This window comes from Musca autumnalis, unplaced genomic scaffold (genome assembly GCF_047663935.1).
Source record: "Musca autumnalis isolate F117 unplaced genomic scaffold, ASM4766393v1 scaffold_5, whole genome shotgun sequence".
Lineage (NCBI taxonomy): Eukaryota > Metazoa > Arthropoda > Insecta > Diptera > Muscidae > Musca > Musca autumnalis.
The window spans coordinates 156,091,662-156,113,805 of NW_027412088.1; the positions used below are offsets into that span (position 1 = coordinate 156,091,662).

At 35.3% G+C, this 22,144-nt stretch overlaps 1 protein-coding gene across 1 annotated transcript; it reads left to right on the forward strand.

The window, feature by feature from the left end:
• Nucleotides 1-1,620: 1,620 nt before the first annotated feature.
• Nucleotides 1,621-21,796, forward strand: LOC141386813 (uncharacterized). The gene is made up of 3 exons (XM_073955722.1): nt 1,621-1,668; nt 12,311-12,655; nt 21,334-21,796. Exons 1-3 carry the CDS (start codon nt 1,621-1,623, stop codon nt 21,730-21,732), a joined length of 792 nt encoding a protein of 263 aa, XP_073811823.1. The 3' UTR covers nt 21,733-21,796.
• Nucleotides 21,797-22,144: the final 348 nt, after the last annotated feature.

The window sequence follows — 22,144 nt, forward strand, 5'->3', positions numbered from 1 at the left end:
TGATTAAACTCCATTGCGAAGCCTATAATGCATAAAGAAATAGCTTAATATGTTTGCAGATATTGTACCTTATTTATACATATAAACAAATTTCATTTGGTACTTTTTTACGGTTGTAGAAACCCTGATTCTAAGATAATATTCTCGATTTGATTGTACATACAGAATGCGCGTCATTTCCAAAATAAGCTACAACTTAAGTAATCTGAGAAATATTAAGCTATTGCCTTAAGCGTTATACGATTACAATCAAAAGGTAATCACATAATACTGAAGCTTTTGTCGATTTTTTTACTTCATAACATAATCACAAAGCGTTTTAATCACTTAAACAATTTTCCCCTCCCATATCTTAAGATTTATTTAGTATATATTGTAATTACCATTACCACCATACCTGTAGCAAGAAATCGTAGCGTTAGAGCTAACTTTTCAGCTGACGGAATTGCTTGCCTCATACGCGTATCACGTCCGGAAATATCTTGATCCGCAAGACTCAAAATGTATGTAAATTGACGCTTTGACATTCTTAAGTAGTTCCTGTAGGACCATTCATCACTCAACAATAGTTCCTTCGTTAAAAAAGCGAATGGCCCGCGTTCGACTCTGGCTAATCGCCATGGCTTTACCCAACATTTTCTTACATTGGACGTGGGCAAATATGAGGCATTTTGACATAGATCTATTAAACCTGTTATAATTGTAATATTGTTAAACATTTATAACATGTTATTGAAATTTTAGTTACCAGTTATTATTTCTTCACTTATATTTTTAACAATAGCTTCCTTAATCAATTCTAGAATTGATTTTATAATATATTCTTTTTCATTCAAATCCATATTCGTTACTTTTATTCCGTTAGGCTTTCTATTTCAATAAGAACAACTGTGTAAAGCAACCAAGAAAATATCAGAAATTTTCACATGAAAATATTTTGTGTGTAGACGTCAATGAAAATTTGGAAGAAAATGGAAAAACGTTTTCAATGAAAATTTTCATAAGCTGTGTTCCTTTACTTACCTGAGGTTACCATTTTAACCATTTGTTACCATTTTTAACCTGCAAAGCGTTCCTTGACCCCCGAAAAGTGGCAAAACTGGAAGCAATTTTTAAGAGAGAGAGAGGGGAGAGAGAGCGAAAATGGCTTTCTCTTCTACCACAGGCTACCAGCAAAATTTCTGCAGGTAGAAAATGGCAGAACTGATTTTTCGACTTTTGTTTGACGATTATTTCACAAAATGGACGAAAAACCGAAGAAAAAGTCGAACACTGACAACACTAAATTAAAAACTGTGAAATAAAAGACGAAAATTTAGTTTTTTATGTTTTTTTTTGACATTGCTGCCGGATCTACCATTTTTCCGTTCCTTTACTTTTCTGGTAAAAATGTTCATGAGAGAGTAATTTTGAACAATTTTGACACTTTTCTCTTTTACCACACTTACCATTAAAAAAGTAAAGGAACAAAGCTATAGTCTGACATAAGACTAACAGAAACAAAACAACTAAAACAAGTCATGGATGAAGAAGAAATTAAGATAGCACACAAACCATACAAAACCACAGCATCATTATACACGCAAACAAAAACAAATATACAAAAACCTGATCAGAACAATGTTGTTTACGAAATTACGTGCAAAGGGAATGAACAAGAAAAATGAGGTAAAGTCCATATTGGAACAACAAAGAGGAACTTAAACACAAGGATAGCGGAACACAAGACGGACATACAGAAAAAGAAACTTACAACAGCTTTAGCACAGCACTGTATAGAAAACGAACACACAGCAGATCTAGAAAATATCAACATATTGGATAAAGAGAGAATCGAAAACAAGAGATTTACGTTACTATAGTAGTGCCTTAAGGTGTTCGAATATGAATTTTGCCTTACTCTGAACTCCATCTACCGTAAATGATGGAACTAATTAAACTATATTTTTTTTTCAGGTAAATTATTCTCAAATATTCTCTATCCAATAAATTAAAGCACTTGTTTCTACCATATCTGCCATAAATAGCGATTTTACTCATTTTTGAAGGGGGTTCGAATATGAGTTTTGATTACTGTACATATTTTATTAATTATTTTTGCATTTATTTATCAATTTAATTGTTTGTGTCGTTTTTATGGAAACACCCCTTCAATTTAACATAACTAAATGTAAAACCTGACGAAAGATTATATGTAAGCTAAACATATCTTAGTGCTAAAGAAAAATCTAATGTTACAATATTGGCGCCAATACATGAAAGAAAAACTAACTCCAAAGCTATGAAACAATTCTTCAATTTTAAGCAAAATAAATAAAAAATAATTAATATATTAATAACAATAACAAAAATAAGATAAACATTGAGCAGCTGACCATTAGCAGATGATTAAAAAACAGCTGACCGAACTTGCTAAATGTTGCTAAAGCTAGGGTCACATTAGGCAAATATTTGCTCTAGCGACCGGCAGTGTGCGCTTACTGAGAGCAAATGAGCGTAAATAATGCTTTGAAATCTATGCTCACTTGCTCTCAGTAAACACACACTTCCTGTCGCTGGAGCAAATATTTGCCTAGTGTGACCCTAGCTTAAGAAAAATTCTTTAATAGAAATTGCAATAATTTTTTAAAAAATGCATGACTCCTTTATTTTCATTATCTATCACCGGCAATTACGGATTGTAATTATACAACCAATATATTTAAATTCCATTGTCTTATTCCAACATTTATGTAATAATTGTTCCACAAGGGAGACTTCTCACATATCAATGAGTGCACCCCGATTCATATTAGCTCAATGATAAGGGACCTACTGTTTATTGCCGAGTCCGAACGGCGTGTCCTAAGACACCACTTGTAGAGAAGTTTCACATGGCTGAAATACTCTGGAAATGTCGCCAACATTGCTGAGGTGTATATTTTAGTCTTGTGGTAAATGGCTACCTGCGAAAACCTTTTTTGTAAAAGCGTTTTGCGGGGCTTTTTTTAAAACCTGATAATCTTGTCTTTAAGCCAAAGAGAATTTATAAAAACTTTCGATTTTAACGAAAAAATATACCGTTTTTTTTGTCTAAAAATCGGGCAAACATTTTTTAACAACAATCTGCCTTGCTTGGAGAACAAGCTTTTTATGTATGTAATAACCTCAGCAAGCTACTTGATTGGTCAATTCATTTTCGAGCTATCGTTGGCACCGACTTCAAAAATGTTATTTCGAAAAAAACGCGTTTGAATTTTCTACACTAAAATAAATTGTTCCCTTCCAATGATCATATCTGAGCAAATTTGGCTCCGGTCCACTTAAAAATTTTTCCCACATACTCTTTACTGCCTTTCCTTCAAAATAAGCCAATTATTTTTTTCTTCTATGTTTAAAAGTAATAAGTTGAGGTAACCCCTTAAAGTACCGTCTGATTTAATACTTTTAAGATTCCCTGGTCAAAAAATTGCTACAGCTAAAATAGTTGTCACAACACTTCTCCACCAAAAAATGGCAACAAAGGTCCAGCCCCCATATAACGGTACCTCCAGATTTTCGGTATTTTGAGGATTTTCGCTGAATGTGTTAAGCGAACTAGCTGTAATTTGGCATTTGAGGTTCTCGGTGGTTACAAAACTTCTTCACTAAAAATCTTCACGATAGGTCCATTTTTTTGGTATATCCCCCATATAACGGTACCTACTGATTTTCGGTATTTTGTTGGTCTTAGCTACATCTGATGGAACTACCCGTAATTTCACCCTGTGGTTCCCTGCAGTTGGGTGCCACTGTGGTGCAATAGTATGCACGCCCGCCTTGCACGCAGAAGGTCGGGGGTTCGATTCCCCGGCCAGGCAACATCAAACATTTTTCAACGGTGGCAAAATACCCCTCAGTAATGTTGGCGACATTTCCTGAGTATTTCAGCCTTGAAAAACTTCTCCATAAGTGGTGTCTTAAGACACGCCGTTCGGACTCGGCGATAAACAGTAGGTCCCATATCATTGAGCTAAATATGAATCGGGGTGCACTCATTGATATGAGAGAAGTCTCCCTTGTCCCGTATGGGATGTTGTGGAACAATGCATGCGGTTCCCTGCAGTCACACAACTTTTCATCCAAAAGTTGTCAAAATAGGTCCACACTTGCATATAGACTCATATTAAGGTACCACCTGATAGAATACATTACAACTTTCCTCCACCATAATATGGAGGGTATAATTACATTTGTCATTCCGTTTTGTAACACATCGAAATATGCATCGGAGACCCTATAAAGAATATATATTATTGATCAAGGTAATAGTTTAAGTCTATGTAACCATGTCCGTCTATCCGTGTGTTGAAATCAAGATACAGCTCGAAATTTTTAAGATAGAGCTTGGTAATTTGGTACACAAGTTTCTATTACTCTTAGGATGTTTGCAAATGGACTATATCGGTCCACGTTTTAATACAGCCCACATATCAGCCCGGGTACCACCAGATTTTAGGTATTTTGAAGGTTTTTATCCTCATTATCACACTGAAATGACTGAAATTTGGTACTTAGTCTTCGTTGGGGGTATAAAACTTACCCCCAGAAATTTGTCGGTATAGGACCACGCATTCATATTGTCCCCATAGAACGATACCTCCCGATTTTCGGTATTTTAAAGGTTGTGGACACAATAATCCACCGAAATGGCTGAAATTTGTTATTTAGTCTTCGTTGGGGATATACAACTTTCCTTCAGAAACTTGTCGGTACAGGTCCACGCCTTAGTATAGCCCCATAGAACGGTACCTCCCTATTTGCGGTATTTTGAAGGTTGTGGCCTTAACATTCCACTAAAATGACTGAAATTTGATATTTGATCTTAATTTGGAGTATTTAGCATTCCATATGGAAAAGTATAGGTTCACGCCTTCATATAGCCCCCATAGAAAAGTACCACCCGATTTTCGGTATTTTGAAGGTTTTAACCTCAATATCACACCGAAATGGCTGAAATTTGGTACTTAGTATTCGTTGGCGGTATAAAACATTCTTCGAGAAATTTGTCGGCATAGATCCACGCCTACATATAGCCCACATAGAACGGTTCCGTCTGATTTCGGTATTTTAAAGGTTGTGGCTACAGCAACCCATGTAAATGACTGAAATTTGGTATTTAGTATTTGTTTGAGGTAAAAGCCTTTCTGAGAGAAATTCGTCGGTATAGGTCCACGTTTCGATAGAGCCCCCATAGAACGGTACCTCCCGATTTTCGTAATTCTGAAAGTTGTGACGTCAATATCCCACCGATAGACTGGAATTTGTCATTAAGCATACCTCTTGATTTTCGGTATTTTGAAGGTTTTACCGAAAAATCGGAAATTTGGTATTAAGTCTCCTTTGAGTCTAAAAACTTTCCGGCAGAAATTTGTATTGATATTTATATATAGATTTGATATAGCCCCCATGGAGCGGTACCTCCCGAATTTCGGTATTTTGAAGGTTAGCCATACTGTTTTAGCGAAATTGCTGAAATTTTGGTATTTAGTCAACTTCATAAACTAAAGAAAACTCATTTAACGACGTTTTTACTTGTTTAGATTGGATTATATTATTAAATTAGATTATTAGATTAAATAATTTTAGGCATTTTTGGACATTAATGGAAACTCATTATTATACCCTCCACCACATGGAGGGTATAATTAAATTTGTCATTCCGTTTGTAACACATCGAAATATTCGTCGGAGACCCTATAAAGTATATATATTATTGATCAGCATAAAATTCTATGTCGATTTGACCATGTCCGTCTGTCCGTCCGTCCGTCAGTCCGTCCGTCTGTCTGTTGAAATCAAGATACAGCTCGCAATTTTAAAGATAGAGAGTCAAAATTTGGTACAGAAGTGTTTATTACTTGCAGGATGGTTGGTATTGAAAATGGGATATATCGGTCCACGTTTTGATATAGCCCCCATAGAAAAGTACCACCCGATTTTCGGTATTTTGAAGGTTTTAACCTCAATATCACACCGAAATGGCTGAAATTTGGTACTTAGTATTCGTTGGCGGTATAAAACATTCTTCGAGAAATTTGTCGGCATAGATCCACGACTACATATAGCCCACATAGAACGGTTCCGTCTGATTTCGGTATTTTAAAGGTTGTGGCTACAGCAACCCATGTAAATGACTGAAATTTGGTATTTAGTATTTGTTTGAGGTAAAAGCCTTTCTGAGAGAAATTCGTCGGTATAGGTCCACGTTTCGATATAGCCCCCATAAAACGGTACTTCCCGGTTTTCATAATTCTGAAGGTTGTGACGTCACCGAAAGACTGAAATATGTCATTATGTCTTCCATGGCGTTATAAACTATTCCAGAAGAGAAATATCAGTATATCTCCCATATAAGCATACCTCTTGATTTTCGGTATTTTGAAGGTTTTACCGAAAAATCGGAAATTTGGTATTAAGTCTTTTTTGAGTCTAAAAACTTTCCGCCAGAAATTTTTAGATATAGATCGACGATTTGATATAGCCCCCATGGAGCGGTACCTCCCGAATTTCGGTATTTTGAAGGTTAGCCATATTGTTTTACCGAAATTGCTGAAATTTGGAATTTAGTATTCTTCATAAACTAAAGAATACTAATTAAACGCCGTTATTAGATTTGATTAGATTAGATAATTTTAGGCATTTTTGGACATTAAAGGAAACTCAATATTCAATTTTAGTTAAGAATATTTTATGGTGGAGTGTATAAAAAGTTCGGTCCGAACGAACTTAACGACTTTTTACTTGTTTTTTACGGTGTCAGTTTGAAACCAAATATTATTATCTGTAATATTGCCAGAGGCACAAACATCTGTTATGCAAACTTAAGTCAAATATTTGCAAACATTTTGTAATGTGGGAATCTTTATTTTACCTTACGATGCAAACTTTTAAAAATTCCTATATTGAGCTCTATTTATAATTCGTTTAGATTTTTCTGTAATTTTGGAAAAGGTGAATTTTGAATTTTATTACGATATATCACGGGATTCAATTACAATATTGGTCAGATAAATTATTTGATAAAATAAAATCAAAAATCTTTAAAAAAATTAATGTTAGTTCAAATATCTAAGAGAAGTTTGATAAAGTATGAAACATAAAAAATGCATACCATATGCCTTGATATATGAAAAAACAATTCAAAACACGTTGGGGTAGGTCGCCAAATTTTTGCACAAATAAGTCTTTAATCTACACAAGTTAAAAGAATAAAATTTTAATTAAGGTGAATGTAAAAAAAATGAATAGCCATACGGCTCATCGATCGTATACTATACTATAAGTATTTATACCAAAACTCATCTGACAACGCCAACTCCTTTTATATTTGGCCACCGTTTATTTGAACTCTCGACATTGTGCAGCGTTTTTTGAGGTTATGTGCCATTATCTCGGTAATTATGGACTTGCCCTCGAAAAAAATTACAATGACGTAACGGGGGCCGCACGAACATGCTGTTACAAAAAATTTCATAACGATTCGTGAGGTGTCACTAAACTGCACTAATTTCAAATTTTGTGTGGGAGGTACCTGAAGGAGTGGACCGATATAATCCATATTCGAACCTGATGTATGCCTAGAGTTAGTATTACCATATGCAAAGTTTGGTTCAATTCGGTTACTCCCTTCGAGAGTTACCGTGCGCACAAATTTTGCGATAATTTTTGAACATTTGTGTGGGAGGTACCTGAAGGAGTGGACCTATATGGCCCATCTTCGAACTTAAATCAAATCTGGACAAAATATTTCGATACCCAAAATTTGAACCGAATCGATTGATCCGTTCGAGAGTTATCGTGCAAACCAGCCAGCCAGACAGACAGACGGACAGACGGACGGACATTGTTCGATCTACTCAAAATTGTCTGAAACGGATATCGTACAAACTTACTTTGGGTCTAAAACCATTATTTCGATGAGGCATATTTTTGGTCGTATCTGAAACGGATATCGTACAAACTTACTTTGGGTCTAAAACCATTATTTCGATGAGGCATATTTTTGGTCGTATCAAAGTGTAAAGGGTATAAAAATCGGACAGAAAAATTTTAAACAAAAATCTGTCTCGCTTAAAAACAAGCTTTTTATGTTTGTAATAACCTCAGCAAGCTTTTTGATCAGTCAATTCATTTTCGAGCTATCGTTGGCACTGACTTCAAAAATGCCATTTTGAGGAAAACGCGTTTAAATTGTCTGTAATAACCTCAGCAAGCAATTTGATCGGTCAATTAATTTTCGAGCTATCGTTGGCACCGACTTCAAAAATGCCATTTTGAGAACAACCCGTTAAAATTTTCAATACTAAAATAAATTGTTCCCTTCCAATGTTCATATCTGAGCCAATTTTGCTCCGGTCCACTTAAAATTTTTTTGCCACATACTCCTTCAAAATAAGCCAATTATTTTTTTCTTCTATTTTTAAAAGTGATAGGTAGAGGTAACCCCTTAAGGTATCATCTGATTTAATACTTTTTAGATTAGATTTGATAATTTGGGTATCCCTGGTCGAAAAATTGTTACAGCTAAAATAGTGGTCACAACACTTCAAGACAGACAGAGCTTTGTAATTTGGTACATAAGTTTCTAGTACTCCAAGGATGTTTGGTATTGCAAATGGACCATATCGGTCCACGTTTTAATACAGCCTCCATAGAACGGTACCTCCCGATTTTCGGTATTTTGAAGGTTTTTATCCTCACTTTCACACCGAAATGACTAAAACTTGGTACTTAGTCTTCGTTGGGGGTATAATTTCCCCCAGAAATTTGTTGGTATAGATCCACGCCTTCATATAGCCCCCATAGGACGATACCTTCCGATTTTCGATATTTTAAAGGTTGTGGCCACAATAATCCACCGAAATGACTGAAATTTGGTATTAAGTCTTCGTTGGGGATATACAACTTTCCTTCAGAAACTTCAGCCTTAGTGTAGCCCCATAGAACGGTACATCCCTATTTGCGGTATTTTGAAGATTGTGACCTTAACATTCCACCGAAATGACTGAATTTTGGTATTTGTCGGTATATGTTCACGCCTTCATATAGCCCCCATAGAACAGTTCCACCCGATTTTCGGTATTTTAAAGGTTTTAGCCTCATTATCACACTGAAATGGCTGAAATTTTGGAACTTAGTATTCGTTGGCGGTATAAAACATTCTCCGAGAAATTTATCGGCATAGATCCACGCCTTCATATAGACCACATAGAACGGTTCCGTCTGATTTTCGGTATTTTGAAGGTTGTGGCTACAGCAACCCTTGGATATTTCTGAAATTTGGTATTTAGTATTTGTTTGAGTTAAAAGCCTTTCTGAGAGAAATTCGTCGGTATAGGTCCACGTTTCGATAGAGCCCCCATAGAACGGTACCTCCCGATTTTCGTAATTCTGAAAGTTGTGACGTCAATATCCCACCGATAGACTGGAATTTGTCATTAAGCATACCTCTTGATTTTCGGTATTTTGAAGGTTTTACCGAAAAATCGGAAATTTGGTATTAAGTCTCCTTTGAGTCTAAAAACTTTCCGGCAGAAATTTGTATTGATATTTATATATAGATTTGATATAGCCCCCATGGAGCGGTACCTCCCGAATTTCGGTATTTTGAAGGTTAGCCATACTGTTTTAGCGAAATTGCTGAAATTTTGGTATTTAGTCAACTTCATAAACTAAAGAAAACTCATTTAACGACGTTTTTACTTGTTTAGATTGGATTATATTATTAAATTAGATTATTAGATTATATAATTTTAGGCATTTTTGGACATTAATGGAAACTCATTATTATACCCTCCACCACATGGAGGGTATAATTAAATTTGTCATTCCGTTTGTAACACATCGAAATATTCGTCGGAGACCCTATAAAGTATATATATTATTGATCAGCATAAAATTCTATGTCGATTTGACCATGTCCGTCTGTCCGTCCGTCCGTCCGTCAGTCCGTCCGTCTGTCTGTTGAAATCAAGATACAGCTCGCAATTTTAAAGATAGAGAGTCAAAATTTGGTACAGAAGTGTTTATTACTTGCAGGATGGTTGGTATTGAAAATGGGATATATCGGTCCACGTTTTGATATAGCCCCCATAGAACGGTACCTCCCGATTTTCGGTATTTTTAAAGTTTTAGCTTCATTATCGTACCTAAATGGCTGAAATTTGGTACGTAGTCTTCTTTAGGGGTATAAAACTTCCCCCAGAATTTTGTCGATATCGGTCCACACCTTCATATAGCCCCCATAGAACGGTACCTCCCCATATTCGGTATTTTTATTATCCTACCAAAATGGCTGAAATTTGGTACGTAGTCTTCTTTAGGGGTATAAAACTTTCCCCCCGGTATTGGTCCACACCTTCATATAGCCCCCATAGAACGGTACCTCCCGATTTTCGGTATTTTGAAGGTTTTAGGTTCATTATCCTATCAAAATGGCTGAAATTTGGTACGTAGTCTTCTTTAGGGGTATAAAACTTTATCCCAGAATTTTGTCGGTATCGGTCCACACCTTCATATAGCCCCCATAGAAAGGTACCTCCCGATTTTCGGTATTTTGAAGGTTTTAGCTTCATTATCACACCGAAATGGCTGAAATTTGGTACTTAGTCTACGTTGGTGGTATAAAACTTCCCCCAGAACATTGTCGGTATCGGTTCATGCCTTCATATAGCCCCCATAGAACGGTACCTCCCGATTTTCGGTATTTTGAACGTTGTGGCCTCAATATTCCACCGATATGAAATTTGGTATTTAGACTTTGTTGGGGGTACTCAAACTTCCCTCTTAAATTTGTCGGTATAGGTCCACGCCTTCATATAGCCCCCATGGAAAGGTACCTCCCGATTTTCGTAATACTGATGATTGTGACGTCAATATCCAACCGAAATGGCTGAAATTCGTTATTTTGTCTTCCAAGAGTTATAAAATATTCCAGAAGGGCATTATCAGTATAGGTCCACGTCTTCCTATATCCCCATAGAAGCGTACTTCTTGATTTTCGGTATTTTTTAAGTTTTAGCCACATTCTCTTACCGAAATATTGAAAATTTGGTATTTAATCTTCTTTGAGCCTAAAAACTTTCCGTCAGAAATTTGTCGGTATAGATCGACGTTTTGAAATAGCCCTCATAGAATGGTGCCTCACATTGTTTTACCGAAATTGCTGAAATTTAGTATTAAGTCTTCTTCATACACGAAAGGAAAATAATTATTCCATTTTACTTCAATACAACTTGTGGTGGAGAGTATAACAAGTTCGGCCCGGCCGAACTTAACGCCGTTCTTACATGTTCAATTTTAGTTAAGAATATTTTTTTGGTGCAGTGTATAAAAAGTTCGGCCCGGACGAACTTAACGCCTCTTTACTTGTTTTTACGGTGTCAGTTTGAAACCAAATATTATTGTCTGTAATATTGCCAGAGGCACAAACATCTGTTATGTAAACTTAAGCCAAATATTTGCAAAAAATTTGTAATATGGGAATCTTTATTTTACCTTACGATGCAAACTTTTAAAAATGCCTATATTGAGCTCTTTTTACAATTCGTTTAGATTTTTCTGTAATTTTGGAAAAGGTGTAATTAATTATGAATTTTATTACGATATATCACGGGATTCAATTACAATATTGGTCGGATAAATTATTTGATAAAATAAAATCAAAAATCTTTAAAAAAATCAATGTTAGTTCAAATATCTAAGAGAAGTTAGATAAAATATGAAACATAAAAAATCCATACCATATATGAAAAAACAATTCAAAAAACGTTGGGGTAGGTCGCCAAATTTTTGCACAAATAAGTCTTTAATCTACACAAGTTAAAAGAATAATATTTTATTTAAGGTGAATGTTAAAAAATTGAATAGCCATAGGGCTCATCGATTGTATGGTTGGCTGTATACACAACCACCAAAGAAGCAGAAAAGAAAGAAAATAACATTAATTCAAATGTAAATGAACAAGCTACAATAGCAGATCATACATCAAAAAGTACTTTTTTCCAAAATTTGCCTATAAAAACTCAATGATTAGTAAAAAATAGGCACAGTCTAGTATTTGACTTCACAAGAACAAATAAATCATCTTAACAGAATGGTAAGAAGATTAAAAAAACTTTACTGTACAATTTAAAACAACATAAAATTCCAAATGTTTGACGTATTTATTTGGAATAACGACATAAATATTTTTAAATAGTCAGGCAAGGTGTCAATACATAAATATTTTTTAAACCAAATTATATTTATTAGTGAAAAAGAAATCATAAAATTTCTTCAAAATTTACAGAAATTCCTTATTGTTGCTTTGGCTTTTGTGGCTTGTGCCTATGCTGATGTTTCCGAATTGGGTTACAATTATGAACAACCTGCTGCTCCAGCTCCTGCACCAGTAGCCCCAGCTTCAGTTGCTCCCGTCAACACATATGTCCCTCCAGCACCTGTTGCTCCTGCACCAGCTAATGTTGCTCCCCCTAAGGCTGTTGCTCCTGCCCCAGCTCCTGTTGCCCCTATTGTTGAACCCACCAACACTTACATCCCTCCTGCCCCCGTTGCCACTGTTGAAGAAGTTGAACAAACCCCGGTTGATGGTTACCGTTACAAGACTGTTCGTCGTGTTGTCTACAGACACCGTGCCTAAGCATCAGATTAAGGAAACTTCATTTAGTTGATTCGTTTATGTTTTAAATATTAATAAAAAATATTAGAAAAAATTGCACATCGATTTTATATTTCAAAAGAAAATTGAAACATTTAAAATACGTATGTATATCAGTTGAGTACAGGGCAATCTAGTTCCTAGTTTCAAAAAGTATGAGTAACGTCATGCAAACTAACGTGTGAAATTACATACACGCAGTTTTTTCATACAAACGATGTGGACGATTTTAACTGCGTAGTGAACCAGATCGTTCAATTGAACTAGATGGGCACAACTCTACAGTTCAGAGGTATTTTTAAATGAGGGCCAATGGAGGTTTTTTGTAAAAATGGATACTACAACAGACAATGGTTTATAATATTAAATAAAATTTGTAGACAGCTATGGACCCTCAGCCTATGAACAGAAGAGGAACAATTTCAAGAGAAATGGACCCTTAAGACCAATGAAAAATCCGACATCTGCAAAGCGAACAAAATGTGTATTCACCTTGAGGCAGAAGTTTCATTTTTTTTTCACTTTTTCAAGAGCTTTAGCAATAAATTATATCCAGATTAACACAGCGATGGAGCCGGTAGAGTTTCTCTAGCTTTTGAGTCTATTTTCACTTGAAGTGTTGCCTTCCATAGTAATAGGGGCTGCGGATGCAACATGTTGCAAAGAAAATTAATACAATCTGAGAAATGTCCTTCAACTGTAAATTTGGGTTGACCCATATTTTGCATATTCGAACATGATCTGTGTCTGGAAGAAAGATTACGATTTATAAAGCTTGGACCAAACCGGTTACTCACGTCTAGAGTTATTGTGATTTGAAAATTTGAACATTTGTGGAGGAGGTACCCGATGAAGTTGACCGATATGACCCATCTTCGAATTTGATCTAAGCGTAAAAAAATATTACCAGTTGCAAATGTTTGACCAAATCGCTTGATCCAACACAAGTACAGATGTGAAACTTCGACTGGAAGAGATGAGCAAGTTATCTAGAATAATCCGAGTTTGCCTTAGTTTCACCGAAATAACCTCAAGGTATATTACGTTTGTTTTCCGTTAGTATCGCATTGAAATAATTATTTGTGATCCTATAAAGTATTCATACTCTTGATAATAATAGGAGTCGATCTAACCTTGTCCGTCTGTTGTAATCACTCTAGCGTCCACAAAAATAGAGATGGAACTGTAAAGTTTTGCGTCTTTTGCGTCTTTTGTTTGCACTCAGGTCAATTTCGAAGATGGGCTATATCGGTCCACATTTTCGGTACATTTGCAGACAGGGGTGGAAAATTAAAAATTTCAAAAAGTACTAATTCATTCAAAAGATACTTTTATTACTTTTTTTGGAAAAAAATTAAAAAAAAACAACAACAACAAAGGCCTATATCTATGAAGTCTGAAGAATGTTGCAAAATAGTATATATTTAACTTTTTCATTTCATTTGTAAGAACGAAATAATCGTCGGAAACCCTATAAAGTATATAACCATATTCGTTCGTCTGTTGAAATCAAGATACTCCTAGGATGTTTGGTGTTGAAAATGGGCTCAGTCGGTCTACATTTTGATATAACCCCCATACAACGGTATCTCTCGATTTTCGGGATTTGAAAGGTTTGATCCACATTATCATACCACAATTGTTGAAATTTGGTATTTTGACTTCTTTGGGGCTACAAAACAGAAATTTGTCAGTGACCGTTCTGATATAGCCCTCATATACCCGAATTTCGATATTTTAAAGATTTTAGCATCATTATCGAATCGAAATGTCTGTAATTCGATATGGGTATAAACCAAACTGCGTTGACGGTGAATATCGACGTCGCATGAACCACGAGCTGTATCTGCTATACAACGACATCAATATTGTTAAACGTATCGAGATGCAGCGATTGCCTTGGCTAGGGCATATCATAAGAATGAGCGATGATGAACCCACTAAAAATGCGTATAAATACGGACCGCTTGGCGGTGCACGCAGAATTAGCAGGCCAAGGAATAGATGGCGCAAACAAGTGGATGATGAGATGAAAAGGCGCGGTATTCCAGAGTGCGAAGCAACAAATAGAGAGAATTGGAGATCTTTTCTTAGTTCGGTTAATGGAACAAATGTTCTGTAATGGGCCAGCTAAGTATGTATGTAAGTATAAAACATGCCAACAGAGAATGATGGGTATGAATGCACGTTGCAATATAGCCCCCATGGGAGTGGTATTGCGGGTTCTCAGATTGGAAGGTACTACGATACCGCACGAAGTGAAGTTTTTTAGATGATTAGTTTACTGTAGTGACTGTAGCTTTGTATTTCGGATTCTCATTAGGTGGAAGAGTTCCACGAAGAAAATGATCAATATAATTTCATATTTTGGTATTTTCCAAACATGAAGGTATATATACCCAGATTTTTAAAATTGCTAGCAATATGCATTTATAAAATTTTAATCTTGGACGTAAATTGTGAATTTTGCATTTTTAGTTTCACATAAAATGATTCAACGTGTGAGACAAGAGTGTGTGAAATGGTACTGAATTGGTCGCGGGGGTACTTCGGTACTTTTTATAGTGAAATAGTACTGAAAATCGTACTATTGTACTGAATCTTCCATCCCTGTTTGCAGACCCAATTAGGTAGAATTTGGCATTTAGGCCACACATGTAATTGTACCGCCCGATTTAAGGTATTTTGGCGTTTTTAGCCACATTTTTAGACCGAATTAGACATAACTCGACATTTAGGGTTCCTAGATGTCAAGAAATGTATCTACTAAAAATTCACGGTGCTCTTGAACCAAATTTAAATGGAAGGTTCTTACACCTGGGAAGTTTTTGCGGATTCTGAAAGTACAATGTTCATAGATGAAAAAATCAAAAAAAAAAAAAATCGCCGGCGCGCTTTTTAAATAAATCGCGATTCAAGTTGATATTTTTAAAGGTTTTTTAGGTTTTCACAATTTTGCTTGTTTTTTTTGATTTTTCTCATCTATGAACATTTTAGTTTCAGAATCCCCAAAAACTTCCCAGGTGTAAGCACCTTCCATTTAAATTTGGTTCAAGAGCACCGTGAATTATGGGCAAACTATTGCACCGTCCGATTTGAGCAATTTTAACGTTTTTAACACATTGGTGGGCACAAAATGTATCCACCAAAAATTGTGGACTGAGGTGAATGATTTGCTATAGTCTCCATAAAACGGCACCCCCGATTTCAGGTATTTTACGTTTTAAGCTACATTTTCAAACCGAAATAACTATAATTTGGCATTAAGTGTTCCTAGTGGTTACAAAACAGATCTACCAAAAATACTGAATATAGGTTCATGTTGTGGTATAGCCCCCATATAAGCCACATTTTCAGACCGAATTTGCTATATATAAATTGGCATTTAGAGTTCCTAGAGATCAAAAAACTTATCCACCAAAAATTTTTGATATATATGTCTATCAGGGTTATGACTTTTTTACAACCTAGTATCGATAAAAAAGCCCACGTCATTTAAAAATTTGTATATGGTAAATTTCAAACTTCTTTACAGTTCCATTGAAAAAAAAAATAATAATAAAATTCTTTTTTGCGAGCACATCCGCTATTTTTGGTACATGGGTTATGAAAAAAATCGTGGTTTCAAATCTGTTCGCGTTCACGAAATTGGATGCTGCGCTCAAAAGTTATGGGGGGGTTTTATTACCTTATAAAGAAAAAATATTTAAAAATATTCTTTGTGTTGTAATAAGAAAATGTATATATAAATCGTGAACAGGATTTATTTTTATTTTCGCGGAAAATAAAAAAATACCGAAGAAATCTTGGAGTAAATTTTATTTATTCTTTCTCAAAGTCTATAAAAATCTCTAAAAAGATAAATTAATCTAGACAACGCGTCGAAAACATCTGAGACCATAATTATAAAGATTGAGTTGATAACTTGGATATTACAGCAACAACAAAAGACAAAACGTAGGTTGGAATATTATTTCACAAATATATTTTTTGGTTTTGCTTATATTTTGCTCTCACACAATGACATCCCCTAAAGTATGCAATACAAAAATATGTTGCCTTCCTTTGTTTTAATACGAAAAATGGGAGATTTTTTTTTGGGAGTTATTCTACTATTTCGCTAAATTTCCACAGAAAACCTGAAGTATTTTGATAAAACTTCTACAAGGAAAATAGTTTGTCATGGTGAAAGTATATTTGCTTTCTATGATAAGCAATACATTTAAAACAGTAGAGAATAGTATTGAAATTACAACCAATGAAAAAACACAAAAGGCGCATGCGCTTTTCGGATATAGCGAGTGCAACTCTATCAATATGTATGCATTTATCCATGTTTCAATCAGCGGCCCAGATGTGCCGTCAGTTACATCTTATCATTCAAAAAACCTTCAAATGGGTAAAAATTTCGCGATTTACATATGCTTCTAAAGCGCATCCGATTTCAGTGACTGCCTATTGAAAATGCGTCATTATAACAAATTTTAAACAGATTCTTTGGGTTAAATGCGATTATTACTCCCGAACCTCAGTAATTTATGACAGGCCCTTTTGGCAAATATTATAATCGCGTCTAAAGGATTCCATTTATGTAAAAATTTTCAAAGAAAATCGCGGTTTAATGCGCGGAATTGTCAAAATATTTTTTTTTTTTGCAGATTTTCCTATATTCAAGGTATCTATATCCGCCGTTTTAGTGGAAGGATTCGAACGCGGAAGCACTCATTAGATCCGGCGCGTAAAAAAACTAAATTCACGCGGTGTTCAAGGCTAACTGTATAAAAATTGGTTTTTTAAGAAAATTTACGCACTAAATGTTCGTCTTTGGACTCCTATTACTAGGAAGTTGTATAGAGCACACTCATGAGATATACATCAAAGGACGTGGAATCAGGAGTTCTACAATCGTATGCATTGTTTATGTCTTTACGAATTCTGAAGGAATTCGTAGGACCACGAAGATCATCATTCCATCTCTTCCACCACAGTGATCTGAAAATTCCCCCAGAAAGCATGGACCTATGCTCACAGTTTTTGGTGCAGATGTTGTGTGACCACTGGGAACCTCAAATGTCGACTTACAAATAGTTCGGTCGAAATTTGTAGCTAAAATCTTCAAAACACCGAAAATCGGGAGGTACCGTTACATGGCGGCTATACCAAAACATGAACCTATATTGACAGTTTTTGGTTGCGGTGTTTTGTGGCCATTGCACAGTGGTCCCACTTGTATGAGAAGGTGCGACAAAAATATTTATAATCGTCGGATCAATCTGATTTTTTCAGTATATGCTAAAAATAAGTAAAAAATACTTTAGCCAAAATATCATCAATATGGGTCCAGTTTTTCCTTTAGCCAAAAAATCATCAATATGGGTCCGGTTTTTCCTATAGCCTCCATGTAGCGGTACCACCCGATTTCAGGTATTTGGATGCTTTTATCTACATTTTCGGCTCGAATTGGTTGTAATTTGCCATTTGGAGTTCCCAATGGTCAAAAAAATTCTCCGCCGAAAATTGTGGTCTTAGGTCCAGGTTTCGGTATAGCTCTCATATTACGATACCTCCCGATTTCTGATATTTTGAAGATTTTATCAACATTTTCGGCTCGAATTGGTTGTAATTTGCCATTTGGAGTTCTCAATGATCAAAAACCTTCTGCGCCAAAAATTGTGGTCTTAGGTCCGGGTTTCGGTATAGCCCTCATATTACGGTACCTCCCTATTTCAGTTATTTTGAGGTTTTTATCTACATTTTCGGTTCGAATTGGTTGTAATTTGCTATTTGGAATTCTTACTGGTCAAAAAAACGTCTCCGACTGGTATCGTGGACAGTAAAGGAAACAAATCATTTTATTTGAGGTCAGAGTATTTCATGGTAGGAGATATAATAAAGTTCGGTGCGACCGAACTTTACATTTTTACTTGTTTTTCATATTATATGTAGAATCATACATATGTCAAAAATATACAAATGTAAAAAATTACACTCATAAGAAGATCGCAAAACAAAAATGTCTAAATCTTTAAAGAAAAAACCAAAACAAACAATTAAAACACAAAACAAAGAAGAAACTGAGAATACAGTAATACGGCATATTCACTGAAACGACCAGAGGCATCGTCAGTATTTTTAATTTCACACACGGAAATGCAAATATATGCAGCTGGAACCAATTTTTTTTTTTGTAAACTTGACACTATTTCGAAAATTCTTCAAGAAATTTGGAGAGTGGCGAATGATGGCGAAGTTAGTAAAACTCTACTTCAATTTTTAGAACTTGAAAAAAAATACTCTAAAAAGTATTATAAAAAAATTGATTTCCAGCACATTTCATGCGAATAATATGTACACATTTTTATGTAAAAGTAATTAGAAAACCTTGTACTAAAACTTCCATTTCGAAAAAAATAATTTTATGCTTTCAATTTTGAGTTACTTGCCTTGTAAGAAGTCACAACCTTATGGCCGCGGCACATACGATCCGTTGTGTGACGCGTTGAAAACAACAACCACATGAAAAAAGTGTAAGTGATGCCAAGTTTGTTCTTGCAGTTTTCATGTGGTTGTTGTAACGCAACGCTCAATGCGCCGTATGTGCCGAGGCCTTTACTGATGTTTTTAAAGTTTTTAAGAGAACATACGCAAATGTCAACTTCTTCTGTTTTGTTTTGTTAAATACCGTTATAAATTACAAAAACAGTGCTGGAATATTAAAATATAATAGGTCTGTACGATAACCCAAAAGTTTGTGCAAATTTGCACAAACTTTTACAAAATGCTGTTCGATAACAAACTTGCAAATTTTTCGATTAGAAAATTTGGCTAAAATTATCAAAAGCTGTGTTCCTTTACTTACCTGAGGTTACCATTTTTACCATTTGTTACCATTTTTAAACTGCAAAACGTTCCTTAACCCCAAAAAGTGGTAAAACTGGCAGTAATTTTTAAGAGAGTGAGAGAGGAGAGATAGCACATATGCCTTTCTCTTCTACCACAGGCACCAGACAAATTTCTGCAGGTAAAAAATGGTAGAACTGATTCTTCGACATTTGTTTGACGATTATTTGAAATAATTTATTTCACAATGAAGAAAAAAATTAACGAAAAACAGGAGAAAAAGGCGAAAGCTGACAAAACAAAATTAAAAACTGTGAAATAAAAGAAGAAAATTGATTTTTTATGTTTCTTTTTGCCATTGCTACCAGATTTACCATTTTTTCGTTCCTTTACTTTTCTGGTAAAAATTTTCATGAGGGAGCAATTTTGACAGTTTTCTCTTTTACCCCTTTTACCATTAAAAAAGTAAAGGAACAAAGCTCAAATATCGAATATCGGGAGGTACGTTTATATGGGACCTATATCTAAACTTGGACTTATAATGAACATTTGTTGCAAGGAGGTATGTATGTTGTTCCCTCAGAACACAAAATGCAAAATTACAGCGTAATCGATTGGAAATTTTCAAAATATAAAAAATCGGGCGGTACCTTTATATGGGGGATACAACTAAATGTGGACATACATTCATTAAAATTGTTTTTCTCTCTTTTGGACTCATTATAAAACTACATATGTTTAAAATTTCGAGGCGCTAGCTCGATGATAACTATTTTTGGCACTCCTTTCCATACAAGTGGGACCATTGTGCCTCCATAGTATGGTGGAGGGTATAAAAACGTATCAAAACGGGAAAATGTTTTTCCTCGTGCTCTTTGTTACTTAGAAAATACCAAACAGTATAATTATTGGTTTTTTATTCAAGTCCGTCCGACTGTGAAAATCACTCTACAGTCCATAAAAATGGAGCTAGGACGCTTTTGGAAAGATGGGTCTTTTGTTTTCTGGTGGATCAACTTCGAAGAAGGTTTATATCGGTCCAGAAAAAGATCAGCAGAAATCAGTCGTGAAAAGAAGAAGTTATGCCCTTTTAAATTTTAAAATCTTAGAAACCTGTAGTGAAAAACGCTACATTTACCGTTATAAAAAAAACCAAAGGGACCAAAGGTATTTTCGTTGTCCATGGACCCCAACATGATAGAAATTTTACATCAGAACGATTGAATATGTTTTGGCCAACTTTTGTAGCACAGTGTTATTAATATTAACTAATTACTAAGATACAAATTAATTAATTATAAAAAATTAAAATGTATGGGCATACCAAATGATAAACATAGCCTATTACATCCGCACAGCTACTATTGAACAAAGAAACAAAGTGAGGTAGGTCTTTTGAATTTTTGCACAAATTCGTCTTCGAAAATATACAAACATTGATCGAATGATAAACGAAGTGAATGTAAATCGTTTAATAATTCAACAGGTCTATTGAATGTATTGGCGACTTGAATGTATAGGCACAATGATTTTTCAATAACAGCAATAAAACAAAACAAAAAAAATCGAAGAAGATTAATGAAAAGAACATAATTTCAAATGTAAATGAACAACCTGCAAAAACAGAGAATACAACAAATTTCTATTTCCAATATTGGCCTATAAATACTCAGTGATTGCTGAGGATAGGCACAGTCCAGTATTTGACTTCTCGGCAAACAAAAACTAAATCATTTTAACAAAATGGTAAGAAGATCAAAATTAAGAAAAAAAAACAAATTTAAACTGAAAAAATCTCCTTTTAACATTTCTAGAAATTCCTTATTGTCGCTTTGGCTTTTGTGGCTTGCGCCTACGCTGATGTTTCCGAATTGGGTTACAAATATCAAAAACCTGCTGCTCCAGCTCCTGCACCAGTAGCCCCAGCTCCAGCTCCAGTTGCTCCCGTCAACACATATGTCCCTCCAGCACCTGTTGCTCCTGCACCAGCTCCAGTTGCTCCTGCACCAGCTCCAGTTGCTCCTGCACCAGCTCCAGTTGCTCCCGCTAAGATTGTTGAACCTTTCCCAGCTCCTGTTGCCCCTGTTGTTGAACCCACCAACACTTACATCCCTCCTGCCCCCGTTGCCCCTATTGAAGAAGTTGAACAAACCCCTGTTGATGGTTACCGTTACAAGACTGTCCGTCGTGTTGTCTACAGACACCGTGCCTAAGCTGTAATTAAGGAAATTTCAGTTAGTTGATTCGTTGATTTTATCGATTTTAATAAAAAATAATTAGAAAGTAAATAAAAAATATTTTTTTTATTTTTGATGGTAGGAGTCCGAAATGTTTTAACTTCACGTGGTGGGAACTTGTTTCTTTACGGAATACGGATTGTAATTGTGAGCGGGGACAAGATCCCTGAACTCGACGACATAATTGAGAATGACAGAGCAGGGGTCTATGAGACCTTATCGAGTAGAAAGTCCTTCAAAATTTCACGAACAAATTTATCACTGATGGACGAGGAGGAAGCTATGACCACTACAATAATCCATGTTTCTGCTTCCAGTCGGAATACTTTATCCAAGAGTTCGGTGAAAATGTGTAGCTAGAATCCTGAAAATGCCTAAAATGGGAGGT